We start from the raw sequence: 27,667 nt of genomic DNA, 5'->3' as shown, positions 1-27,667 counted from the left end.
AAGATAAATTAAAAAATAAAAAATATAATTTTGTCCGGGAGCAGTGGCTCACGCCTGTAATCCCAACACTTTGGGAGGCTGAGGCAGGCAGATCACCAGGTCAGGAGATCAAGACCGTCCTGGCTAACACAGTGAAACCCCGTCTCTACTAAAAAAATACAAAAAATTAGCCGGGTGTGGTGGCACGCAGCTGTAGCCCCAGCTACTAGGGAGGCTGAGGCGGGAGAATCGCTTGAACCTGGGAGGTGGAGGTTGCAGTGAGCCAACATTGCATCACTGCACTCCAGCCTGGGCAATAGAGTGAGACTCCATCTCAAAAAAAAAAAAATATATATATATATACATACAATTTTATAAATGTAGAACAGTATAAAGAATCACCATCACTCACAAACTTACCTGGAATCTCAAGATTGCCTTTTTTTTTTTTCTTTTTCTGAAACAGGGTCCTGCTCCGTCATGCAGGCTGCAGTGCAGTGGCATGAACTTGACTCACTGCAACCTCCACCTCCTAAGCTCAAGCAATCCTCCCACTTCAGCCCCCCGAGTAGCTGGGATTACAGGCACGAGCTACCACACCTGGCTAGTTTTTTTGTATTTTTTGTAGAGATGGGATTTTGCCATGTTCGCTGATCTCTAACTCCTAGGTCAAGCCATCCGCCCACCCTAGCTTCCCAAAGTACTGGGATTACAGGCGTGAGCCATTGCACCTGGCCGATTGCCAATTGCCAATGCCTCAACACCTTCTTTCATGTTTTAAATAAACAATTTTTTATTTAAATAAATAAATGAGAAATAAAATAATCTCTTTTTCTTTTGAGATGGCATCTCACTCTGTCGCACAGGCTGGAGTGCAGTGGCACAATCTCAGCTCACTGCAACCTCCACCTCCCGGGTTCAAGTGATTCTCCTGTCTCAGCCTCCTGAGTAGCTGGCATTGCAGGTGCACGCCACCAAGCCCGGCTCATTTTTGTACTTTTAGTAGAGATGGGGTTTCACCATGTTGACCAGGCTGGTCTCGAACTCCTGACCTCAGGTGATCTGCCTGCCTCGGCCTCTCAAAGTGTTGGGATTACAGGCATGAACCACTGAGCCTGGTCTGGTGAGCCAATTTTTATATTTGTTATAGAGACAAGAGAGACAAGAGTCTCCTTATGTTGCCCAGGCTGGTCTCGACCCCCTGGCCTCAAGTGATCCTCCCACCTCAGCCTCCCAAGTAGCTAGGACTATAGGCATGTGCCATCATGGCGAGTTAATTTTTTGTGTGTTTTTATTGTCTCGAGACAGAGTCTTGCTCTGTTGCTCAGGCTGGACTGCAATGGCGTGATCTTGGCTCACCGCAACCTCCACCTCCTGGGTTCAAGCGATTCTCCTGCCTCAGCCTCCCGAGTAGCTGGGAGTAGAGGTGCGTGCCACCATGCCTGGCTAATTCTGTATTTTTAGTAGAGACAGGGTTTCGCCATGTTGGTCAGGCTGCTCTCAAACTCCTGACCTCGTGATCCACCTGCCTCGGCCTCTCAGAGTGTTGGGATCACAGGCATGAGCCACTGAGCCTGGCCTGGTGAGCTAATTTTTAAATTTGTTATAGAGACAAGAGTCTCTCTTATGTTGCCCAGGCTGGTCTCGACCCCCTGGCCTCAAGTGATCCTCCCACCTCAGCCTCCCAAAGTGCTGGGATTACAGATGGGTGTCACCGCACCTGGCCTCTGAGGAGGATTTCATTATAAACCTGCCCTGAAGGGAGAGAATCCAATTTTACGAGAGGGTGTAGCCTGGTGAGGCCTGGATGACCTCCGGAGGCAGGGGCTTGTGCCTGGGCTGAGGCCTAAGGGTCAATGGGCAGACATGAAGTTGCCCCAGGCAGAGGGTACAGTGTGGGCAAAGTCAGGAAGTGGCAGGGCTTGGATCACTCCAGGAAGAGAGAGGAGTCATGTGTCACAGGAGCTCGAGACCCAGAGAGGGAGGCAGGCAGGCAGGCAGGGACCAAGCTGGGGCACAGCCAGGAAGGTAGGACAGGGCATGGTGGGGCCAACGGAATCATTACCCAAGTCGGGGATTTTCAGGGAAACAGCTTACATAAGGCCAGGTGTACAGTAGCTCCCACCTGTAATCCCAGCATTTGAAAGGAGTTTGTGTTCCTGTAGTAGCAGACTTGGGAGGTTGAGGTGGCAGTATCACTTGAGCCCGGGAGTTCAAGGCTAAAGTGAGCTGATTGAGCCATTGCACTCCAGCCTGAGCGACAGAGAGATACGCTGTCTCAAAGGAAATACAAATTAAAAAACCAGCCGGGCATGCTGGCGTGTGCCTGTAGTCTCAGCTACTTGGGACACTGAAGTGGGAGGATCGCTTGAGCCCAGGAGTTCAAGGCTGCCGTGAGCTATGATTGTGCCTCTGCAGTCCAGCCTGGGCGACAGAGAAAGTCCCTGTCTCTCAAAAAAAAACAAAAAAAAAAAACTTAGATTAAGAGGATGCTGTGCCTCCCTGGGGGTCTTCAGTCACCCATGGTCCTGGCAAGAGGAGGGCCAAGAGAGAGCTCCACCCACCAGCTGTCCTGCCCATGTGACATCCGCAGGTGCTGCCATGGCCACGACTGTTGTTACACTCGAGCTGAGGAGGCCGGCTGCAGCCCCAAGACAGAGTGCTACTCCTGGCAGTGCGTCAACCAGAGCGTCCTGTGCGGTGAGTCCCCAGCAGCACCATGCCACCCACCCCGAGTATCCCCTGGGCACCCTGGCATAGCCAGATGACTTCCGTGCCCCTGTTGCAATAACCACTGCTTCCAAGTCTCTATAGACCACCCCTTGGGTATAGCTAATGTAAGTGATATTTATTTTATTTATTTTTTGAGTCAGAGTCTGGCTCTGTCACCCAGGCTAGAGTGTGCTGATGTGATCTTGGCTCACTACAACCTCTGCCTCCTGGGTTCAAGCGATTCTCATGCCTCAGCCTCCCAAGTGGCTAGGACTACAGGCATGCACCATCACGCCCAGCTAATTTTTGTATTTTTTTCAGTAGAGGTGGGGTTTCACCAAGTTGGCCGGGCTGGTCTCAAACTCCCCACCTCAAGTGCTCTGCCCGCCTCGGCCTCCCAAAGTGCTGGGATTACAGGCATGAGCCGTGGTGTCTGGCCCTAATGTGAGTGATCTTTAACACTGAGCACTTGAAAAAGAAAACCCTGAAGAAAGCTAATTATTTGATGTCTGGACGACAAGGAAGAAGATAGAAATGGCATCAGATAATAAACAGTGTAAGTGTTTATCAGAAAGGGGCTGGTGGTCGGGACAAGTAGGAGGATCGCTTGAGTCCAGGAGTGCATCTCTACACAAAAGTTAAAGGATTTTTTAACATTGGCCAGGCGTGGTGGCACACATCTGTGATCCCAGCTACTTGGGAGGCTGAGGCAGGAGGATTGCTTGAAGCCCAGGAGGTTGAGGCTGCAGTGAGCTGTGATCAAGCCACTGCACTCCAGCCTGGGTGACACAGCAAAATCGTCTCAAAAAATAATAATAATAATATTTTACATAACCAACCACTTCTAAAGATTAAAACAACCCCCATGATTAAAAACCTCAGGTCCCTCAAGCAATCATACCAGATATCGAAACAAAGCAATAACATAAGGACTGCAGTATTTATTTTATTTTTATATTATTTATTTATTCTTTGTTTTTGGAGTGTGGGTTTTGTTTTGTTTTTTGATTTTTTTATTTTGTTCTACTCAGTTTTATTCTTATTGCTCAGGCTTGAGTGCAATGGCCTGTTCTCACCTAATTCAACCTCCGCCTCTTGGGTTCGGGTAATGATGGTTCCACGTCGGCGGCCTGCGGCCTCTTGCGTTTGCGTGGCAGTTCCACGTCACCGACCCTCCGCCTCTTGGGTTCGGGTAATGATGGTTCCACGTCGGCGGCCCTCGGCCTCTTGGGTTTGCGTGGCCGTTCCACGTCACCGATCCTCCGCCTCTTGGGTTCGGGTGATGATAGTTCAATGTCCGCTGCCCTCCGCCTCTTGCGTTTGCGAGGCGGTTCCGCGTCAGCGGCGCTCCGCCTCTCGGGTTTCGGCGACGGCTGCGCATCAGCGGCGCTCCGCCTCTCGGGTTTCGGCGACGGCTGCGCGTCAGCGGCGCTCCGCCTCTCGGGTTTCGGCGACGGCTGCGCGTCAGCGGCGCTCCGCCTCTCGGGTTCCGGTGGTGATTCCAGTTCAGCGGCACTCCGCCTCTCGGGTTTCGGCGACGGCTGCGCGTCAGCGGCGCTCCGCCTCTCGGGTTTCGGCGACGGCTGCGTGTCAGCAGCGGCGCTCCGCCTCTCGGGTTTCGGCGACGGCTGCGCATCAGCGGCGCTCTGCCTCTCGGGTTTCGGCGACAGCTGCGCGTCAGCGGCGCTCCGCCTCTCGGGTTTCGATGATGGCTGCGTGTCAGCGGCGCTCCGCCTCTTGGGTTTCGGCGACGGCTGCGAGTCAGCGGCGCTCCGCCTCTCGGGTTTCGGCGACAGCTGCGCCTCAGCGGCGCTCCGCCTCTCGGGTTTCGGTGGTGATTCCAGGTCAGCGACGCTCCGCCTCTCAGGTTTCGGTGATGGCTGCGTGTCAGCGACGCTCCGCCTCTCAGGTTTCGGTGATGGCTGCGTGTCAGCGGCGCTCCGCCTCTCGGGTTTCGGCGACGGCTGCGCCTCAGCGGCGCTCCGCCTCTCGGGTTTCGGTGGTGATTCCAGGTCAGCGACGCTCCGCCTCTCGGGTTTCAGTGATGGCTGCGTGTCAGCGACGCTCCGCCTCTCAGGTTTCGGTGATGGCTGCGTGTCAGCGACGCTCCGCCTCTCAGGTTTCGGTGATGGCTGCGTGTCAGCGGCGCTCCGCCTCTCGGGTTTCGGTGATGGCTGCGTGTCAGCGACGCTCCGCCTCTCGGGTTTCGATGATGACTGCGTGTCAGCGGCGCTCCGCCTCTCGGGTTTCGGCGACGGCTGCGCCTCAGCGGCGCTCCGCCTCTCGGGTTTCGGTGGTGATTCCAGGTCAGCGGCGCTCCGCCTCTCGGGTTTCGGTGGTGATTCCAGGTCAGCGACGCTCCGCCTCTCAGGTTTCGGTGATGGCTGCGTGTCAGCGACGCTCCGCCTCTCAGGTTTCGGTGATGGCTGCGTGTCAGCGGCGCTCCGCCTCTCGGGTTTCGGTGATGGCTGCGTGTCAGCGACGCTCCGCCTCTCGGGTTTCGATGATGACTGCGTGTCAGCGGCGCTCCGCCTCTCGGGTTTCGGCGACGGCTGCGCCTCAGCGGCGCTCCGCCTCTCGGGTTTCGGTGGTGATTCCAGGTCAGCGGCGCTCCGCCTCTCGGGTTTCGGTGGTGATTCCAGGTCAGCGACGCTCCGCCTCTCAGGTTTCGGTGATGGCTGCGTGTCAGCGACGCTCCGCCTCTCAGGTTTCGGTGATGGCTGCGTGTCAGCGGCGCTCCGCCTCTCGGGTTTCGGCGACGGCTGCGCCTCAGCGGCGCTCCGCCTCTCGGGTTTCGGTGGTGATTCCAGGTCAGCGACGCTCCGCCTCTCGGGTTTCGGTGATGGCTGCGTGTCAGCGACGCTCCGCCTCTCAGGTTTCGGTGATGGCTGCGTGTCAGCGACGCTCCGCCTCTCGGGTTTCGGTGATGGCTGCGTGTCAGCGACGCTCCGCCTCTCAGGTTTCAGTGATGGCTGCGTGTCAGCGGCGCTCCGCCTCTCGGGTTTCGGCGACGGCTGCGCCTCAGCGGCGCTCCGCCTCTCGGATTTCGGTGATGCTTGCGCGTCAGCGGTGCTCCGCCTCTCGGGTTGCGGTGGTGATTCCAGGTCAGCGGCGCTCCGCCTCTCGGGTTTCGGCGACGCCTGCGCGTCAGCGGCGCTCCGCCCCTCGGGTTTCGGCGACGGCTGCGCGTCAGCGGCGCTCCGCCCCTCGGGTTTCGGCGACGGCTGCGCGTCAGCGGCGCTCCGCCCCTCGGGTTTCGGCGACGGCTGCGCGTCAGCGGCGCTCCGCCCCTCGGGTTTCGGCGACGGCTGCGCCTCAGCGGCGCTCCGCCCCTCGGGTTTCGGCGACGGCTGCGCGTCAGCGGCGCTCCGCCCCTCGGGTTTCGGCGACGGCTGCGCGTCAGCGGCGCTCCGCCCCTCGGGTTTCGGCGACGGCTGCGCCTCAGCGGCGCTCCGCCCCTCGGGTTTCGGCGACGGCTGCGCCTTAGCGGCGCTCCACCTCTTGGGTTTGCGTGGGGGTTTGCGTGGCCGTCTCACGTCAGCGACCCTGCGCCTCTTGGGTTTGTGTGGCGGTTCCACGTCAGCGACCCTCCGCCTCTTGGGTTCGGGTGATGATGGTTTCCGGTCAGCGGCCCTCCGCCTCTTGGGCTTGCGTGGAGGTTCCGTGTCAGTGGCGCTCCGCCTCTCAGGTTTCGGCGACGGCTGCGCCTCAGCGGCGCTCCACCTCTTGGGTTTGCGTGGGGGTTTGCGTGGCCGTTCCCTGTCAGCGGCCCTCCGCCTCTTGGGTTTGCGTGGGGGTTTGCATGGCGGTTCGTCAGCGACCCTCCGCCTCTTGGGTTCGGGTGATGATGGTTCCGCGTCAGCGGCGCTCCGCCTCTCGGGTTTCGGTGATGGCTGCGCGTCAGCGGCGCTCCGCCTCTCGGGTTTCGGTGATGGCTGCGCGTCAGCGGCCCTCCGCCTCTCAGGTTTTGGTGATGGCTGCGTGTCAGCGGCGCTCCGCCTCTCGGGTTTCGGTGATGGTTGCGCGTCAGCGGCCCTCCGCCTCTCAGGTTTCGGTGATGGTTGCGCGTCAGCGGCCCTCCGCCTCTCGGGTTTCGGTGGTGATTCCAGGTCAGCGGCCCTCCGCCTCTCGGGTTTTGGTGGTGATTCCAGGTCAGCGGCCCTCCGCCTCTCAGGTTTCGGCGACGGCTGCGCATCAGCGGCGCTCCGCCTCTCGGGTTTCGGTGATGGTTGCGCGTCAGCGGCGCTCCGCCTCTCGAGTTTCGGTGGTGATTCCACGTCAGTGGCCCTCCGCCTGTCAGGTTTCGGCGACGGCTGCGCGTCAGCGGCGCTCCGCCTCTCGAGTTTCGGTGGTGATTCCAGGTCAGTGGCCCTCCGCCTCTCAGGTTTCGGCGACGGCTGCGCGTCAGCGGCGCTCCGCCTCTCGGGTTTCAGTGATGGTTGCACGTCAGCGGCCCTCCGCCTCTCGGGTTTCGGTGGTGATTCCAGGTCAGCGGCGCTCCGCCTCTCGGGTTTCGGTGGTGATTCCAGGTCAGCGGCCCTCCGCCTCTCGGGTTTCGGTGATGGTTGCGTGTCAGCGGCCCTCCGCCTCTCAGGTTTCGGTGGTGATTCCAGGTCAGCGGCCCTCCGCCTCTCGGGTTTCGGTGGTGATTCCAGGTCAGCGGCCCTCCGCCTCTCAGGTTTCGGCGACGGCTGCACGTCAGCGGCGCTCCGCCTCTCGGGTTTCAGCGACGGCTGCGCGTCAGCGGCGCTCCGCCTCTCGGGTTTCGGTGGTTTTTCTGCCTCAGCCTCCTGAGTAGCTAAGGGAGGTGTCTTGAGATTATCATCCGCTGAGGGTGGAGCTGAGGATGGAGGTGAGGGTGGAAGAGGAGTAAGGAGACACTCGAGAGGCATTTTGAGATTATCATCCGCTGAGGGTGGAAGAGGATAGACCAGAAACTCGGCAGGTGTCTTATCCACTGCGGCCCTCCGCCTCTCGGGTTTCCGTGATGGTTGCACGTCAGCGGCCCTCCGCCTCTCGGGTTTCAGTGCTGGTTGCACGTCAGCGGCCCTCCGCCTCTCGGGTTTCGGTGGTGGTTCCACGTCAGCGGCCCTCTCTCTCTCGGGTTTGGGTGGTTTTCCTGCCTCAGCCTCCTGAGTAGCTAAGGGAGGTGTCTTGAGATTATCATCCGCTGAGGGTGGAGCTGAGGATGGAGGTGAGGGTGGAAGAGGAGTGAGGAGACACTCGAGAGGCGTTTCGAGATTATCATCCGCTGAGGGTGGAAGGGGATAGACCAGAAACTCGGCAGGTGTCTTATCCACTGCGGCCCTCCGCCTCTCGGGTTTCCGTGATGGTTGCACGTCAGTGGTCCTCCGCCTCTCGGGTTTCCATGATGGTTGCACGTCAGCGGTCCTCCGCCTCTCGGGTTTCCGTGATGGTTGCACGTCAGTGGCCCTCCGCCTCTCGGGTTTCGGTGGTGGTTCCACGTCAGCGGCCCTCTGTCTCTCGGGTTTGGGTGGTTTTTCTGCCTCAGCCTCCTGAGTAGCTAAGGGAGGTGTCTTGAGATTATCATCCGCTGAGGGTGGAGCTGAGGGTGGAGGTGAGGGTGGAAGAGGAGTGAGGAGACACTCGAGAGGCGTTTCGAGATTATCATCCGCTGAGGGTGGAAGGGGATAGACCAGAAACTCGGCAGGTGTCTTATCATCCGCTGAGGGTGGAGCTGGGGATAGACGTGAGGGTGGAAGAGGAGCGAGGAGACACTCGAGAGGCGTTTCGAGATTATCATCCGCTGAGGGTGGAAGTGGATAGACCAGAAACTCGGCAGGTGTCTTATCCACTGCGGCCCTCCGCCTCTCGGGTTTCCGTGATGGTTGCACGTCAGTGGTCCTCCGCCTCTCGGGTTTCCATGATGGTTGCACGTCAGCGGCCCTCCGCCTCTCGGGTTTCCGTGATGGTTGCACGTCAGCGGCCCTCCGCCTCTCGGGTTTCGGTGGTGGTTCCACGTCAGCGGCCCTCTGTCTCTCGGGTTTGGGTGGTTTTTCTGCCTCAGCCTCCTGAGTAGCTAAGGGAGGTGTCTTGAGATTATCATCCGCTGAGGGTGGAGCTGAGGGTGGAGGTGAGGGTGGAAGAGGAGTGAGGAGACACTCGAGAGGCGTTTCGAGATTATCATCCGCTGAGGGTGGAAGGGGATAGACCAGAAACTCGGCAGGTGTCTTATCATCCGCTGAGGGTGGAGCTGGGGATAGACGTGAGGGTGGAAGAGGAGCGAGGAGACACTCGAGAGGCGTTTCGAGATTATCATCCGCTGAGGGTGGAAGTGGATAGACCAGAAACTCGGCAGGTGTCTTATCCACTGCGGCCCTCCGCCTCTCGGGTTTCCGTGATGGTTGCACGTCAGTGGTCCTCCGCCTCTCGGGTTGCCATGATGGTTGCACGTCAGCGGCCCTCCGCCTCTCGGGTTTCCGTGATGGTTGCACGTCAGCGGCCCTCCGCCTCTCGGGTTTCGGTGGTGGTTCCACGTCAGCGGCCCTCTGTCTCTCGGGTTTGGGTGGTTTTTCTGCCTCAGCCTCCTGAGTAGCTAAGGGAGGTGTCTTGAGATTATCATCCGCTGAGGGTGGAGCTGAGGGTGGAGGTGAGGGTGGAAGAGGAGTGAGGAGACACTCGAGAGGCGTTTCGAGATTATCATCCGCTGAGGGTGGAAGGGGATAGACCAGAAACTCGGCAGGTGTCTTATCATCCGCTGAGGGTGGAGCTGGGGATAGACGTGAGGGTGGAAGAGGAGCGAGGAGACACTCGAGAGGCGTTTCGAGATTATCATCCGCTGAGGGTGGAAGTGGATAGACCAGAAACTCGGCAGGTGTCTTATCCACTGCGGCCCTCCGCCTCTCGGGTTTCCGTGATGGTTGCACGTCAGTGGTCCTCCGCCTCTCGGGTTTCCATGATGGTTGCACGTCAGCGGCCCTCCGCCTCTCGGGTTTCCGTGATGGTTGCACGTCAGCGGCCCTCCGCCTCTCGGGTTTCGGTGGTGGTTCCACGTCAGCGGCCCTCTGTCTCTCGGGTTTGGGTGGTTTTTCTGCCTCAGCCTCCTGAGTAGCTAAGGGAGGTGTCTTGAGATTATCATCCGCTGAGGGTGGAGCTGAGGGTGGAGGTGAGGGTGGAAGAGGAGTGAGGAGACACTCGAGAGGCATTTCGAGATTATCATCCGCTGAGGGTGGAAGGGGATAGACCAGAAACTCGGCAGGTGTCTTATCCACTGCGGCCCTCCGCCTCTCGGGTTTCCGTGATGGTTGCACGTCAGTGGTCCTCCGCCTCTCGGGTTTCCATGATGGTTGCACGTCAGCGGCCCTCCGCCTCTCGGGTTTCGGTGGTGGTTCCACGTCAGCGGCCCTCTGTCTCTCGGGTTTGGGTGGTTTTTCTGCCTCAGCCTCCTGAGTAGCTAAGGGAGGTGTCTTGAGATTATCATCCGCTGAGGGTGGAGGTGAGGGTGGAAGAGGAGTGAGGAGACACTCGAGAGGCATTTCGAGATTATCATCCGCTGAGGGTGGAAGGGGATAGACCAGAAACTCGGCAGGTGTCTTATCCACTGCGGCCCTCCGCCTCTCGGGTTTCCGTGATGGTTGCACGTCAGCGGCCCTCCGCCTCTCGGGTTTCGGTGGTGGTTCCACGTCAGCGGCCCTCTGTCTCTCGGGTTTGGGTGGTTTTTCTGCCTCAGCCTCCTGAGTAGCTAAGGGAGGTGTCTTGAGATTATCATCCGCTGAGGGTGGAGCTGAGGGTGGAGGTGAGGGTGGAAGAGGAGTGAGGAGACACTCGAGAGGCATTTCGAGATTATCATCCGCTGAGGGTGGAAGGGGATAGACCAGAAACTCGGCAGGTGTCTTATCCACTGCGGCCCTCCGCCTCTCGGGTTTCCGTGATGGTTGCACGTCAGTGGTCCTCCACCTCTCGGGTTTCCGTGATGGTTGCACGTCAGCGGCCCTCCGCCTCTCGGGTTTCCGTGATGGTTGCACGTCAGCGGCCCTCCGCCTCTCGGGTTTCGGTGGTGGTTCCACGTCAGCGGCCCTCTGTTTCTCGGGTTTGGGTGGTTTTTCTGCCTCAGCCTCCTGAGTAGCTAAGGGAGGTGTCTTGAGATTATCATCCGCTGAGGGTGGAGCTGAGGGTGGAGGTGAGGGTGGAAGAGGAGTGAGGAGACACTCGAGAGGCATTTCGAGATTATCATCCGCTGAGGGTGGAAGGGGATAGACCAGAAACTCGGCAGGTGTCTTATCCACTGCGGCCCTCCGCCTCTCGGGTTTCCGTGATGGTTGCACGTCAGTGGTCCTCCGCCTCTCGGGTTTCCATGATGGTTGCACGTCAGCGGCCCTCCGCCTCTCGGGTTTCGGTGGTGGTTCCACGTCAGCGGCCCTCTGTCTCTCGGGTTTGGGTGGTTTTTCTGCCTCAGCCTCCTGAGTAGCTAAGGGAGGTGTCTTGAGATTATCATCCGCTGAGGGTGGAGGTGAGGGTGGAAGAGGAGTGAGGAGACACTCGAGAGGCATTTCGAGATTATCATCCGCTGAGGGTGGAAGGGGATAGACCAGAAACTCGGCAGGTGTCTTATCCACTGCGGCCCTCCGCCTCTCGGGTTTCCGTGATGGTTGCACGTCAGCGGCCCTCCGCCTCTCGGGTTTCGGTGGTGGTTCCACGTCAGCGGCCCTCTGTCTCTCGGGTTTGGGTGGTTTTTCTGCCTCAGCCTCCTGAGTAGCTAAGGGAGGTGTCTTGAGATTATCATCCGCTGAGGGTGGAGCTGAGGGTGGAGGTGAGGGTGGAAGAGGAGTGAGGAGACACTCGAGAGGCATTTCGAGATTATCATCCGCTGAGGGTGGAAGGGGATAGACCAGAAACTCGGCAGGTGTCTTATCCACTGCGGCCCTCCGCCTCTCGGGTTTCCGTGATGGTTGCACGTCAGTGGTCCTCCGCCTCTCGGGTTTCCATGATGGTTGCACGTCAGCGGCCCTCCGCCTCTCGGGTTTCGGTGGTGGTTCCACGTCAGCGGCCCTCTGTCTCTCGGGTTTGGGTGGTTTTTCTGCCTCAGCCTCCTGAGTAGCTAAGGGAGGTGTCTTGAGATTATCATCCGCTGAGGGTGGAGGTGAGGGTGGAAGAGGAGTGAGGAGACACTCGAGAGGCATTTCGAGATTATCATCCGCTGAGGGTGGAAGGGGATAGACCAGAAACTCGGCAGGTGTCTTATCCACTGCGGCCCTCCGCCTCTCGGGTTTCCGTGATGGTTGCACGTCAGCGGCCCTCCGCCTCTCGGGTTTCGGTGGTGGTTCCACGTCAGCGGCCCTCTGTCTCTCGGGTTTGGGTGGTTTTTCTGCCTCAGCCTCCTGAGTAGCTAAGGGAGGTGTCTTGAGATTATCATCCGCTGAGGGTGGAGCTGAGGGTGGAGGTGAGGGTGGAAGAGGAGTGAGGAGACACTCGAGAGGCATTTCGAGATTATCATCCGCTGAGGGTGGAAGGGGATAGACCAGAAACTCGGCAGGTGTCTTATCCACTGCGGCCCTCCGCCTCTCGGGTTTCCGTGATGGTTGCACGTCAGTGGTCCTCCGCCTCTCGGGTTTCCGTGATGGTTGCACGTCAGCCGCCCTCCGCCTCTCGGGTTTCCGTGATGGTTGCACGTCAGCGGCCCTCCGCCTCTCGGGTTTCGGTGGTGGTTCCACATCAGCGGCCCTCTGTCTCTCGGGTTTGGGTGGTTTTTCTGCCTCAGCCTCCTGAGTAGCTAAGGGAGGTGTCTTGAGATTATCATCTGCTGAGGGTGGAGCTGAGGGTGGAGGTGAGGGTGGAAGAGGAGTGAGGAGACACTCGAGAGGCGTTTCGAGATTATCATCCGCTGAGGGTGGAAGGGGATAGACCAGAAACTCGGCAGGTGTCTTATCATCCGCTGAGGGTGGAGCTGGGGATAGACGTGAGGGTGGAAGAGGAGCGAGGAGACACTCGAGAGGCGTTTCGAGATTATCATCCGCTGAGGGTGGAAGGGGATAGACCAGAAACTCGGCAGGTGTCTTATCCACTGCGGCCCTCCGCCTCTCGGGTTTCCGTGATGGTTGCACGTCAGTGGTCCTCTGCCTCTCGGGTTTCCGTGATGGTTGCACGTCAGCGGCCCTCCGCCTCTCGGGTTTCGGTGGTGGTTCCACGTCAGCGGCCCTCTCTCTCTCGGGTTTGGGTGGTTTTTCTGCCTCAGCCTCCTGAGTAGCTAAGGGAGGTGTCTTGAGATTATCATCCGCTGAGGGTGGAGCTGAGGGTGGAAGAGGAGTGAGGAAACACTCGGGAGGCGTCGTGAGATTATCATCCGCTGAGGGTGGAAGGGGATAGACCAGACATTCGGCACGTGTCTTGAGGCTCAGGGAGTTATCAGTTATAGAATGTTGTTGAGTTGGAGGAGGTGGCTGGTGGCCCATCCTGTTTTTTAAAGTTTCAGCTGTGAGGTAGGGCCAGTGGGGCAATCCTGAAGAATGACGATGCTCCGCTGCCGCCATTCTGACCTGTAGGGACAAAGGAGGGAATGTTTTCACACATATCCGTTTGATGGACAAAATTACCGCCACCGACACAGTCTGCACCTTCTGTTGCTGGTGATAGATTTTTGCACCTTTCCATCCTCCGGGTTTCAAAATAGCAGTATCAGTGTCATAATATCACCCTTCCACTGAGTACTGCCGACAGCTGGGGGGTAAAGAAAAGTCATTGCGACACACTGTTGTCTCCACATGCCACTGTGTCTGTCTCCAAATGTAGGCAGGCTGGGGTCCTGCCCCAGGGAAGACAGAGTCATGACAGAGTCATAACAGAGTAATAAAGAAGCATGTTTGAGACACAGGAGTGTCTATGTCTATCCTCATTCCTCCCTCACAGCCATCACCAGAGCATGTTTCTTGCACCAGGTCAACAGACAGTAAGAGACAGTAAGAGAGGCATGAAAAGCCCATTGTCCACACATGTTGCAGCTTCTTTTTGGAGAATGTTTTCCAGGCCTTTTATGTTCTGTCTCTGATTCTCAGAACTCTGCAAGGTCAGTGTGACCACCCTGCTCCAAATCTAAGAGAACAGAGGTTTCCAGAGGAAGGAGAAATTGTGCCCAGGGTCACACAGCTTGCAAGAGGCAGAGTGGAAGTTGATTCCAGCTCTGCCTGCAGGACCCTCTCATTTCCCCTCTGTTTCCCTTCTTGACAAAGGATCTTCTTCACTCTGGAGGTGCCACCCATGAGAACAAAGAGCTCTGGAGAGATGTGGATTCCTGAAGAGCTGCAGGGGAACTGGGAGAGGGTTTTCTGACAGAACAATCTTATCTCAAGAAGTCAGTTAGGCATGGCTATAATATTTCTTTTCACTCCCAGGTAATACCAAATTGTAAGTGCACTAGGACATGAAGAATACTTTTGTCCATGGAAAAATGAGGTGGGAATTCTAAACAAAGCAAGTTTTAAAACTGTGTTTCACTTCAAGTGTACAAGTCCCATCACGTGTAATCATAGGACTCGGCAGCTTTTGAAGGTACAGAGGCCACACAAGAACCAGCTTAGCTGAGCATCATTTAAGGCCTTCATTTGGAATTGTCCCTGTGGGTAATAAGTTACATTCACTCTTCACTAATTTACAGTCAGGGCCCATTTGCTATTACAAATATGGGACCTCTGACACTTAGAATATTAGATCAGGGGCCCCACTGGGTGGGGATGAAAGTGTTTTTGCACAACATGGTTACCAACAGGGATGGGACTGTGATGCTTGTAGGCAGCCTTTCTCTCTGCCATCTCCCTCTGCAGGGCTTGAGCACAGAGCTGTAGTGAGAAAAATGTATCCATGTCCTGATCTGGCAGACTATGTCCAAAAGCAAGGAAAACAAGCAAACTTACCCAGTTGCAAAGAGGCTTTCTTGCAGAAGGGGGGATCTGAAAAAGCCAACACATGAGAAATTGAATGTTGAGAGAGTCTAAGGGCCGTGGCATCATCTGCATCAGCACTAAACTATCCTGCAACTGCGGGGAGGAAGCTCCTTACTTTGCGTTTGTGGTAGTCCTCTGCCCGCCGCCGCAACTCTTGCGCACGTTGAAACATTTTCCTATGGATTACAATCACTTTCATCAGATAAAGCACCACTTTCAGGATGATTTTAAATAATCTGCCATGTTTCTCTTATCCTCACAACTGTACCCTTACACAATCTATCTATACCTAGAAAACGTATTTCAGATGGCTATAAGAGTACAGTCTGAGCCGGTCACGGTGGCTGACGCCTGCAATCCCAGCACTCTGGGAGGGCGAGGCGGATGGATCATGAGGTCAGGAGATTGAGACCATTGTGGCTAATATGGTGAAACCCCTTCTCTACTAAAAATACAAAAAATTAGCCAGGCGTGGTGGCAGGCACCTGTAATCCCAGCTACTCGGGAGGCTGAGGCAGGGGAATCACTTGAACCTGGGAGGCGGAGGTTGCAGTGAGCCAAGATCACGTCATTGCACTCCAGCCTGGGTGACACAGTGAGACTCCATCTCAGAAAAACAAAAACAAAAACAAAAACAAAAAAACTGTACAGTCTGATCCAAACTGTTGCTATATTGATTCCTCCTCTTGCTTACTGCCTGCTGACTTCTGAGATGATAGTTTCCTTCCCCATTCTCAGTATATCCCTAATTCATCCTTCATTGAGCATCTTTTATCATAAAGCTGTATTGTCTTTGTATTAATATCCTTACCGTGTTTCACAGGGCAGCAACAGCTGGGCTTATAAACAGGCATAGTCCTTTTGAAGGATGTGGTTGATCCTACAACAACACACTTTCCTAAGGATGACAACAACTCACCCCACCCCTAGAATGGCTGGTATGAACCGAGTTTCCACACAGTCTAGCTGGCAATGGGGTCAGGAGACGTTTTGCTACTTCACATCTTTTGGTCACTGGTAAATATTAAGGTACTTTGTTTTCTGTTTTGTGAACTCTCTCTCTCTCTCTCACGATATGTCTTCTGACCATTTGTTTCTATTTCTGCATTTACTGGGTCTAAACATTGTACAAAGGTTAAAAACAACACTCCAATGGGCGTTTCCCAGGAGGGTGGGGTTCAGTTTCTGAACTCACTTGTAGGTGTGTATTTCTTTCATATCCAATTTCCCATTTTCCTCTGCCTCTGATACATACCTCTCCTTTTCTGCATGCTCACATTCTTTCATGCTTAGTTTCCTCAGATTAGAAGGGAGAGAAATGCACACACATGATCCACCAGCCCGTGTGGGATTCCCTCTGCCCTTCTGGCATCTGAAGGCTGTGATTCAAAGATCCCCCCTGCAACCTTTCCACAAATGAACCAACGGATTCTCACAACCGAAGGGAGAATTGACACCTCCCATTGAGGGACAAAAAAAAGTCACACTCTGGCCTGCTGGCAAGTCACCTGTCATTTCCAGCTCATCTTCATAGTTCCATAGTTAGTCCTATTCTTTAGTAAATATAAAGACTATTAAAAGCTTCTACGAGGTGCACTATGTGTGTTTCTGGGGTCAGTCTTGTGCTTGACACAGCGAAAGCTCATTTTAGTTCAGTGTGAAAAACCAGACCTCACCAATTCATCACAACTAACTCCATCGGAAGCAGAGGATTGCTCCTCATCTGACTCCTCCTGTGTGAGACCTGATTCTCAGTCAGAGGCTGATGCCGGAACTGAGACCATCAGCCAAAGAGAGGTCCTTCCAGAATATGGTGTCATTAACCCCGCAGTTCACTACTGCACTTTGCCATGATTCAGGACTGGAACTCTTGTCATCGACTTTAAAGATCCTGGTTGAGAGAAAAGGCAATCTGAAGGCTGGGCCCATCTATTGAATTACAAATGATTGGAATGGCTCCTAAGTCAGGGTGTTATGTCCTGAAAATAGGTGACAACGGCAAACCATCCACCCTGGTGTTGACTGACTTTAACAAGGTTCAGTTCACAGAGATTGAGGGCAGAAAAAGGAAACGGCCTAAAAAGGGTAAGTTTGCTGTGTTGCCCTCACACCACTTGATTCATGGTCCTGATCCTAAGGATCTCACCTGATACTTGGTTTTATAGGAAGGATGTGTAAAATTCCCAGAACGCTAGGAAACAGGGACGAAAACACTTCAAAGAGAAAGTTAATGAACTTGTTTCTGACCACAGGGCATCCTTCAGCACATGCTGTCTGGAGTGGCCTCCAACAAGGAGTGTGTGGTGAGGTGCTGAGAATGCAATGGGAGCAGGGTCCTGTCCCCACGCTAAAGAAGCTCACAGTTTAATGCAAATGAGAAGCCAGTGAGGACATCACTACTCCTGCTGCGCACTTGGGAACTAGAAACATAAAACCTGACTCTGGAGGGAAGCTAAGGAAGCATTCTACTCTTGAGTTGACGTAAGTGCATCTGAAGCTTCTGATCTCCGATGAGAACAATGGGGGACACCAAACAGAATATAAAACCCATGATTGAATACATCAAATTGCTAACATGGCAGTAAACAGACATGAGGTGAAGATGGAGAAGAAGGAAACCCAGGATGAAAGTCAGCCTCGCATTTGGAACCCATGTCCCTGAGTTTCATTGCTGAATTCCAGAAGGAACTACTGAGATGCAAAGAAGCACAGCAGCTTTTGCACACATGCGTGGGATTAGAAGGAAAACAAGTGGATTGAGGGTCTGCCAATGAAAGCGACCCATACTGAAGTCCACTGGCTCTGGTTGAGACCCAGAAGAGTCATGCATCAGAATAGAGGTGGACAGGAAATACCCTGGCCTTTGTAGGGACTGAGCCTGCACCGGCGACCTCAATTGCAGCCTGTATGGAGGACCCCTGACCATCCCCCAGAAGTAGACTCCCATCTCTTCCGCAGCAAGATAACATGCTACTAGGCCTCAATTCATTGCTAAATATTTCTTAACAAGTATCTCACATTTAACAAAAAAAGATCAGTCATATGGCAGCAAAACACAATGTAATATGACCAAAACATGAAAGACTGTGAAAATGAATCTGGAGGTGACCCAAGCATTGAATTCAACAATCCAGTCTGGGTGTGGTGGCTCACACTGGGAGGCTGAGGTAGGCAGATCACCTGAGGTCAGGAGTTCAAGACTAGCCTGGCCAACATGGTGAACTCCTGTCTCTACTAAAATTACAAAAATTGGGCTGGGCATGGTGGCTCATGCCTGTAATCCCAGCACATTGGGAGGCCGAGGTGTGCGGATCATGATGTCAGGAGTTCTAGACCAGCTTGGCCAATATGGTGAAACCCCGCCCATACTAAAAATACAAAAATTATCTGGGCATGGTGGCATATGCCTGTAGTCCCAGCTACTCAAGAGGCTGAGGGATAAGAATCACTTGAACCTGGGAGGTGGAGGTTGCAGCGAGCCAAGATCATGCCACTGCACTCTAGCCTGGGTGACAGAGTGAGACTCTGTCTCAAAAAAAAAAAAAAAGAAAAAGAAAAAAGAAAAAAAAAATTGGCCAAATGTGGTGGCACACACCTATAATCCAAGCTACTCGGGAAGCTGAGGCAGAATTGCTTCAAACTGGGAGGCAGAGGTTGCAGTGAGCCAAGATTGCACCATAGCACTCCAGCCTGGGTGACAGAGCGAGACTGTATCTCAAAATTAAAAAAAAAAAAAGGCTGGCTGTGGTGGCTCACGCCTCTAATCCCAGCACTTTGGGAGGCTGAGGCAGGTGGATTACCTGAGGTCAGAAGTTCGAGACCAGCCTGGACAACATGGTGAAACCCCATCTCTAGTAAAAATACAAAAATTACCTGGGCGTGGTGGTGGGCACCTGTAATCCCAGCTACTTGGGAGGCTGAGGCAGGAGAATCGCTTGAACCCAAAAGGCAGTGAGCTGAGATTGTGCCATTGCACTACAGCCTGGGCAACAACAGCAAAGCTCCATCTCAGGAAAAAAAAAAAAAAAGAGAGAGAGAAAGGAAAACCAATGCCAGTACTAGCAACTCCTCTTCCCCCGAAAAAATGACAAACAAGAATGTAGGAAGGGAAAGGAATTATACAGCTTAAACTAATGAAGCAGAAAGGACAAACTCAATTTTGAACCCACTGAATTTGCCACAAATATTGTAGAAAATATTCTCAAGGACTTTACAGTTGTCTACTTTGATTGGCACATGGTTCATACAACAGTATTTGTGTCAAGGCACATCTTACTGTTTTTTGGCGGTCTTCCTCTTTCCACTGATTTTGTCATGATGGTTGATTTTCGCTGTCACCTTCATCTTACGGATTTTAGGCGTAACTTTTGTTTTCACATGTCTCCATAGAGTAATGACGTCTTTCCGGCCAATTTTATTTCCTGGAAAGGAAGAAACTCTTTTCTTTGTGTGCATACAAATGGACCTCAGCCCTTGGTGAGAGTGAGGAGAGGAGAAGGTGAGAAACCTGAGGGCAAGAAGCTGTTCTTTCCCTTTCCAGGGCAAACTCATTTCCACACTATGGGGACTCCAACAGAGCCATACCTTCCTGTCTACGGCGGTTGGACCTCCAGGCTCTCTGCTGTACATCTGTGGATCCATCATGTCCCTTTTCAGACTGGAAGATAGTCTTCAGGAAAGACAACTAGGAAATAATAATATAAGAATGACGGCTGGGCACGGTGGCTCATGCGTATAATCCCAGTACTTTGGGAGGCCGAGGCAGGTGGATCACGGGGTCAGGAGTTCAAGACCAGCCTGGCCAAGATGGTGAAACCCCGTCTCTACTAAAAATACAAAAATTAGCCGGGCATGGCAGCGGGCGCCTGTAATCCGAGCTACTCGGGAGGCTGAGGCAGAGAACCGTTTGAAGCTGGGAGGCGGAGATGGCAGTGAGCTGAGATCACACCACTGCACTCCAGCCTGAGCGACAGAATGAGACTCTGTCACACACACACACACACACACACACAAGAATGACATGAGGCTGGCACAGTGGCTCACTCCTGTAATCCCAGCACTTTGGGAGGCCGAGGCAGGCGGATCACCTGAGGTCGGGAGTTTGAGACCAGCCTCACCAACATGGAGAAACGCTGTCTCTGCTAAAAATACAAAATTAGCCAGGCATGGTGGTGCATGCCTGTAATCCCAGCTAGTCGGGAGGCTGAGGCAGGAGAATCACTTGAACCCAGCAGGAAAAGGTTGTGGTGAGCTGAGATTGTGCCATTGCACTCCAACCTGGGCAACAAAATTGAAACTGTCTCAAAAAAAAAAAAAAAAAAAAAATAGGCCAGGTGCGGTAGCTCACGCCTGTAATCCCAGCACTTTGGGAGGCTGAGGCGGGTGAATCACAAGGTCAAGAGATGGAGACCATCCTGGGCAACATGGTGAAACCCCATCTCTACTAAAAATACAAAAATTAGCTGAGCATGGTGATGCAGGCCTGTAGTCCCAGCTACTTGGGAGGCTGAGGCAGAAGAACTGCTTGAACTCAGGAGGCAGAGGTTGCAGTGAGCCAAGATCCCACCACTGCACTCCAGCCTGGTGACAGAGTGAGACTCCGTCTCAAAAAAAAAAAAAAAAAATGACATGAATATACTTCACACAACGGAACTGTACACTTCAACACGGTTAGATGGTAATTATCATCTTATAAGTATTTTACCACAGGTTAACATGTTTCACAACTTGAAAAGGAAGTAATTACCTTCAGCTCTCTGAGTTCTAGAATTTGTAACATTTCACCCCCTGCTCCTTCCTGATCTGCACTGGAGCATCTTCCTTCTGTCCCTGCTCTACTCAGAGTTCACTTTCCCTTCCCTCACATCAGCTTCATTGAGGCTGGTTTGAACTTAACGCAAAACATTCTCACTAATGACTGAATTCCCACCAAGATTTCCATATTATCACAGTATGCTTTTAATCTTCGAAGATACTAAATATTTGTTCTCATCATAGCTAAAATGCAATGCAAATCCCATCTCAGATGTGGGTCAGATACCTATGAATCTCCTGAGGTAGTCATTGAAATGACTTTTTTCTTGAGACGGAGTGTCACTCTCAACCATGCTGAAGTGCAGTGGCGTAGCTACCTTGGCTCACGGCAACCTCCACCTCCCAGATTCAAGCGATTCTTGTCCCTCGGCCTCCCAAGTAGCTGGGATTACAGGTGCCTGCTACCATGCCTGCCTAATTTTTGTCTTTTTAGTAGAGATGGGGTTTCACCATGTTGGCCCATCTGGTCTTGAACTCCTGACCTCAAGTGATCCATCTGCCTCAGCCTCCCAAAGTGCTGGGATTACAGGCATGAGCCACCACACCTGGCCTGAAATAATATCTTTCAAATTCTTTGTAGAATTTGTTTTTTCCTGATTTCTGCACATAGGATAAAAAAAAAATCATGTACTAGGATTTCGAGAGAAGCAATGGGTAATCTAAAAAGATGAAAACAGCAACCACGTCAATCCCACAGCTACTGCTACATTTCATAGGAAAGGTAGCTGGCCCCGTTTGGAGCTAGGAGAAATGTCAAACACATGAAGAAATGAGAAGCAAAGAAATGCCATCACGCATGAATGCTTCAAGGCACCCATGATGTCCCTGCTTAGGAGGTAATGGTATAGATGACTAGATGACAACGACAAAGATGAGAGGTGCGAAGTTGTCCAAGTCCAACAGCTCAACTGAACCTTCCTAAATGGAATTGTTAAAAAGTGGTAAATTTAAAAACTTCCCCTGGCTCACGTGGTGGCTCACGCTTGTAATCCCAGCACTTCGGGAGGCTGAGGCGGGTGGATCATTTGAGGTCGGGTTTTGAGACTAGCCTGGCCAACATGGTAAAACCCCGACTCTACTAAAAATACAAAAATTAGCTGGGCATGGTGGTGGGCACCTGTAATCCCAGCTACTTGAGAGGCTGAGGCAGGGGAATCGCTTGAAGTCAAGAGGTGGAGGTTGCAGTGAGCCGAGGTCACACCATTATACTCCAGCCTGGGCAACAGAGGGAGACTCGTCTTGGGGGTGAGAAAAGAAAAAAAAAAAAAAAAAAAGCTTCCTCCAATTTATACCGAAAATTCTCTGTTCAGGACTAAGTGGCATAGAGAATGTTAAATGTGCCTAGATATCTTCATAACTCATATATTTTCTGTTTTCTACATATCTTGAAAGGCAGTGCCAAATGACGTGTAATTATCTAGGTGGTAAAACTGAAACATACTTCCTCTTCCCTTGAATATAAAAAAGCATTGTGGTATTAGTACTTTTATCTTGGATCATTGTTCAGAAGGAGGTTCAGCCCCCAGACAACCATATTTTTACTGTCATGAATGGCAAGACAAAATGTAGAGCTCAACTTACCCAAAGGAAAAAAGGCTCAAAAGACAAATTATGGCACAACTAAGCAGCCAAATTCTTACCAAGTACAGACTTTTGACATACTGATCTCTCTCCAGTTGCAAGTGGGAACATGCACTTTGAATGATCTCATTCAAAATTACCCTGCCCAGACACACTTTTCATTGATTCTCTTGGAGGGCAGTTCTAAGAGATTCTCTGGGGCTTTCTCTGCATCATGAGACGCAGTGCAGTTCTGCCCTTCACCTTCCGGCAGTTTGTCACCTCGTCCCTATGACCTCAGAGGAACTTTGTCTCAGGCCAATTGTTTGTTCCTTGGGCTCTTTCATTTCCCCTAAAAATCATTTGCTGCCCCTCTAAATGGCCTACATCTCCATCTATCTCCCTCTCCCCTCAGAAGAGGGTGCTCTTTAAGCATCAACCATCCAGCCCTTCTAGCAGTCTCATTTTTCAGCTGGTTCCCATGTTTATGCCTGTTCTATGTTTTTCTTTTCCTGTTAAGCTGTCTGTTGTCAGCTCATTTCTGCAGTGAATCTTCAGAGAGGAGACTGGAAGCCACCCATACGATAGAACTATAGAGTTCTTCCACCCATACGACAGAACTATAAAACAGAAGAGTTTAGAAAGAATTTCCTATTTAAGTGACGAAACCTCATACTCCATTTGTGACAAATAGCACACAGGTTAAAAAAACTTATTTTTGACCAAAAGCTCTGTTGACATTCTATTAAACAAACACTGACCTATTTAATTTTCATAATGTAAATGGCAGATATTTTCATAATTCTTATGCTAATAAATCATTTCCCTGATTTTTTGGGTAAAACCACATATTCATAATGAAGTCCAGAAACGTGAATTGTTTTATATAATTTATTCTTATTTGTGATTACAAGTATACCTCTACAGAAAGTTAGTATACTCACCCAAAGGTAAACTGTCCAGAGGATAATGACAACTTTATAACTTCTCGGAAATTCAATAATGATATCTAACCAAGGACTTCCACCAAAGTCAGTCCCACGATGATGATGGTCAGCCAGAGTATTGATAACCTGGAATAATAATAGTTGAAATAATGAAAAGGTCAATGACACTGACAATATTTCACTCAGAAAGAATCATCCTTAGAAACCGTCAACCTCCTCCAAAAGGTAACCACATCCCTCAGATATCACCGTGGGATTCCACTGCTACAAAAAAGAACAGAAGTTAGAAGTCACATGTTTTTCAGATGGCTGGTAGTGTTTTTAAGCATTGCAAATGTGGGGTGTTGTGTTGTCTTTCTTGGTATAAAGCAGGGATATCCAATCTTTTGACTTCCCTGCCTATATTAAAAGAAGCAAAGTTGTCTTGAGCCACACATAACATACACTAACACTAACAATAGCTGATGATCTTTAAAAAACCTCTTTTTTTTTTTTGAGACAGAGTTCCGCTCCACTCAGTCGCCCAGGCTGGAGTGCAGTGGTGCAATCTCGGCTCACTGCAACCTCCAGCTCCTGGGCTCAAGCCATTCTCCTCCCTCAGCCTCCCGAGTAGCTGAGATTACAGGTCTGTGCCACCATGCCCGACTAATTTTTGTATTTTTAGTAGAGATGAGGTTTCACCATGTTGGCCAGTCTGGCCTTGAACTCCTGACAGGCGATCTGCCTGCCTCGGCCTCCCAAAGCGCTGGGATTACAGGTGTGAGCCACCGTGCCCGGCCATTTTTTTGTTTTTGTTTGTTGTTTTTGAGATGGGGTCTCACTCTGTCACCCAGGCTGGAGTGCAGTGGTGTGCTCTCGGCTCACTGCAACCTCTGCCTCTCAGGTTCAAGTGATACTCCTGCCTCAGCCTCCTGAGTAGCTGGGAGTACAGGTGCCTGACAGTGCACTCAGCAAATTTTTGTATTTTCTGTGGAGATGGGGTTTTGCCATGTTGGCCAGGGTGGTCTCGAACTCCTGACGTCAGGTAATCTGCCCACCTCAGCCTCCCAAAGTGCTGGGATTACAGGCATGAGCCACTGTACCTGGCCAAAATCTCCGAACGTTTTAAGAAAGTTTACAAATTTGTGTTGAACTGCATTCAAAACTGTCCTGGGCCACATGCAGCCCGTCACTCATGGGTAAGACAAGCTAAGTATAAAGTAATTATCTTCTCTTTTCTTTTTTGTTTTGAGACAAAGTTTTGCTCTGTCACCCAGGCTAGATTGCAGTGGCATGATCTCAGCTCACCGCAACCTCCGCCTCCCGGGTTCAAGCGATTCTCCTGCCTCAGCTACTGAGTAACTGGGATTACAGGCGCCTGCCACCACGCTCGGCTAATTTTTGTATTTTTAGTAGAAACAGGGTTTCACCATCTTGGCCAGGCTGGTCTCCAACTCCTGACCTCATGATCCACCTGCCTCGGCCTCCCAAAGTGCTGGGAATACAGGTGTGAGCCACTGCACCTGGCCAGTAGTTATCTTTTCTTTAAAGTTATTTACTTGTTTTTTAAATTGATGTATAGCATTGGATGCATTTATTATATATCACATGGTAAAAGAATCCCTCTAAATAATACTTCTCTCTTGGATTATAGGAATCTTTGTCATTTAAAGCTCAGCATAAGTAAAAAAAAAAAAAAAAAAAACACACAATGAAGAGATTACTTCATTCACAAATAAGTATCAAATTTTAGTGCTTAAAAATTAACAAGGTGGGCCGGGCATGGTGGCTCACGCCTGCAATCCCAGCACTTTGGGAAGCCGAGGTGGGTGGACCACGAGATCAGGAGATTGAGACCATCTTAGCTAACACGGTGAAACCCATCTTTACTAAAAATACAAAAAATTAGCAGGGCATGGTGGCATGCGCCTATAGTTCCAGCTACTTGGGAGGCTGAGGCAGAAGAATCACTTGAACCCGGGAGGCAGAGGTTGCAGTGAGCCGAGATCGCACCACTGCACTTCAGCCTGGGTGACAGAGCGAGACTCTGTCTCAAAAAAAAAAAAAAAAAATTACCAAGGTGGAGATCATGAAAATGGCATGAATAGTGTGGGATTTCTCTAAGACTGTTGATATTAATTCCATTAGACTCTTATGTGAGTGAAGACGAAGACGTCCCCTGAGTAAGTTCAGACAGCTCGTGATAACATTTCTACATGGATTCCTCAGGATTTGACTATATATTCTTGAAAACATCTCAATTTTCAATGTTTCTTTCAAGATGGTGAATTAAACAGATAGCCCTTCAACAGGTTGAACTCAGCATATGCTGAGTCTGAAATGGAAATGATGGAGTTAGAGAACCAGACAACAATGGTAATGATTTCAGAAACATGGTGTTGAGCAGAACAAAGCAGACACAAAAGAGTACCTATGGCATGGCATGCATCTGTACACACGAAATTCCAGAATAAGCAAGCTAACCTATGATAAGAAAGAGACTGGCCGGGAAGAGTGAGAGTTCACTTTCTGGGGTGACATAATAGTGTAGATCTTGGCTGGGCACGGTGGTTCACGCCTGTAATCCCAACGCTTTGGGAGGCCGAGGCGGGCGGATCACCTGAGGTCGGGAGTTCAAAACCAGCCTGACCAACATGGAGAAACCCTATCTCTACTAAAAATACAAAATTAGCTGGGAGTGGTGGCACATGTCTGTAATCCCAGCCACTCGGGAGGCTGAGGCAGGAGAATCGCTCGAACCTGGGAAGCAGAGGTTGCGGTGAGCTGATATTGCCCCATTGCACTCCAGCCTGGGCAACAAGGGAAAAACTGTCTCAAAAAAATAAATAAATAAATAAATAAAATAATGTAGATCTTGAAAGGGGGTTGGTTTATGCTGGTGTATGTACTTTCCAAAGTTAGTAAAACTTACACTTAAGGTTATATATTTTGGCCAGGCACGGTGGTTCACGCCTGTAATCCCAGCACTGGGAGGCTGAGGCAGGCGGATCACGAGGTCAAGAGATGGAGACTATCCTGGCGAACATGGTAAAACCCCGTCTCTACTAAAAATACAAAAATTAGCCAGGCGTGGTGGTCTACTAAAAATACAAAAATTAGCCAGGCGTTGTAATCTGAGCTACTCAGGAGGCTGAGGCAGGACAATTGCTTGAACCCCAGAAGCGGAGGTTGCAGTGAGCCGAGATCTTGCCACTGCACTCCAGCCTGGGCGACAGAGTGAGACTCTGTCTTAAAAAAAAAAAGTCATCAAACCAGATGACACAAATCAAATGACATTTCACTTTGTTTTGGTCCATTTTGTTTCTTAGAGACAAGAGTGCAGCGGGGCCATCTCGGCTCACTGCAACGTCCAGCTCCTGGGCCCAAGTGATCCTCTCACCTCAGCCTCTCCAGTAACTGGGATAACAGGTACGCACCACCAGGCCCAACTCATCTTTTTTGGAATTTTTTGTAGAGATGGAGTTTCGCTATGATGCCCTGCCTAGTCTTCAACTCCTGGACTCAAGTGATCTGCCTCTGCCCACCTCGGCCCCCTAAAGTGCTGGGATTACAGGCCTGAGCTGTGTAATTTCATGCCGCGTGACACAGCCCAGTAAAAAGGAAGAAACCCCACGGGTCCAGCGTCTACTCACAGAGATGCACTGATGGCTGATAAATTCCAGCAGGAGCAAAAAGAGGAGCCAAAAGAGCATCCACCACACCCGCATGTCCTGGTCCTTTCAGGGCGCCCTGAGGCGGCCAGGACAGAGGTGGAGGTGGCTTAGGGCAGGGGGGAGGGAAGGGGACGGGGACCGGCCGGGATCTGACTTGGGGAGGGGGAGGGGAGGGGGAGGGGAGGGGGAGGGGAAGGGGAGGGGAAGGGGGGAAGTAAGGGAAGGGAAAGGAGGAGAAGGGGGCTGTTGGGCACCTGGAGGAGGAGGAGGAGAAGAAGAAAGGGGTCTGGGAAAGGATCCGGTTCAAATTAAGTTCTCAAGCGCTGGTGGAAGGTTTAGCTACAGGTCACGGAGAAGATCAGGGAAGCAACAGGACTCGCGGGGCAAGGGAGCGGGCAAGGGAGCGTGAGGCTTAGGAGCAATCAGAGGGAGACAAAGGTTCTGCTATCCACCAAACCTTCTTCGGTCTGGGCCCTCCCTTAGCAACCCTGGGGCTTTATACTCCCTCTCCACCAATCCCTGATGACCCCGGTGGTGCCTCACAATGGACAATGCCAAGCAGCTCCCGCATCATTCCAATGACCCCTCCCCCATCTCAGTCTCCCACTCTCCTCCCAAGGACAGGTCCTCTCTGGAACCTTCACAAACCTGATTTCTGGTCCTCCCCAACCAGCTCCCTGTCCCTGCTTCTGGGCGCTCCTTCCTTCCTGAGCTCCCAGGGTTCCTCAAGGTCACTTTTGGCGACAAAACATAAAAAGTAAATGATGGCAGGATGGCAGGAAGAACCTCATACCCAAGCAGAGTGCCAGGTTTTACAGCCTCCGCTCAGCCATTCATATCCTAAGCAACAAAACATCAGCAGGATGCGGAAGGTCCCGATAGTAAACCATCTCCATCACATCCATGTAGCCATCTGTCCATCAACCTGTATCTCAGGAACAAATGTAGATACATTCATTTTAAGCATGCATGGTATATTTACAAAAATTAACCTGACTTATTTTGTTCCAGCAAATCTCAACATATTTGAGAGCAATCAAATCACACAGCATGTTTCTGATCATATAACTGTGCTAGAAGTCAATGATTAAAAGCTAATTCAAAATTA

General features: G+C 52.0%; 1 protein-coding gene and 1 long non-coding RNA gene across 13 annotated transcripts in view; one reads left to right on the top strand and one right to left on the bottom strand.

Annotated features, from left to right (window-relative positions):
- Positions 1 to 429: 429 nt before the first annotated feature.
- LOC129527625 (uncharacterized) lies at positions 430 to 27,667 on the top strand. Its single transcript, XR_008672625.2, has 3 exons — positions 430 to 2,679; positions 15,409 to 19,083; positions 26,361 to 27,667. It is a non-coding gene; the product is annotated as an uncharacterized lncRNA (long non-coding RNA).
- The window catches only part of LOC115933223 (serine/arginine repetitive matrix protein 2), a 124,605-nt gene continuing 100,569 nt past the window's right edge, over positions 3,632 to 27,667 (bottom strand). For 8 of the 12 annotated variants that reach the window (XM_063699602.1, XM_063699603.1, XM_063699604.1 and 5 more), the window contains 7 exons: positions 27,208 to 27,293; positions 22,904 to 23,032; positions 19,170 to 19,269; positions 18,862 to 19,057; positions 14,701 to 14,761; positions 14,556 to 14,591; positions 3,632 to 13,184 (listed from right to left, as the gene is read on the bottom strand). In XM_063699602.1, coding sequence (XP_063555672.1) covers positions 3,768 to 13,184; positions 14,556 to 14,591; positions 14,701 to 14,761; positions 18,862 to 19,057; positions 19,170 to 19,269; positions 22,904 to 23,032; positions 27,208 to 27,293 — 10,025 coding nt within the window. In that variant the 3' untranslated portion in view covers positions 3,632 to 3,767. Of the gene's footprint in view, positions 13,185 to 14,555; positions 14,592 to 14,700; positions 14,762 to 18,861; positions 19,058 to 19,169; positions 19,270 to 22,903; positions 23,033 to 26,538; positions 26,679 to 27,207; positions 27,294 to 27,352; positions 27,474 to 27,667 lie in introns of those variants that run through there. The other 4 variants (XM_055365734.2, XM_063699600.1, XM_063699599.1 and 1 more) reach the window with 4 other exon arrangements.

This window comes from Gorilla gorilla, chromosome 18 (assembly GCF_029281585.2).
Source record: "Gorilla gorilla gorilla isolate KB3781 chromosome 18, NHGRI_mGorGor1-v2.1_pri, whole genome shotgun sequence".
NCBI classification, from domain to species: Eukaryota; Metazoa; Chordata; class Mammalia; order Primates; family Hominidae; genus Gorilla; species Gorilla gorilla.
Note: the sequence above shows the minus strand (reverse complement) of the source record. Positions and strands in the feature narration are given on the sequence as shown.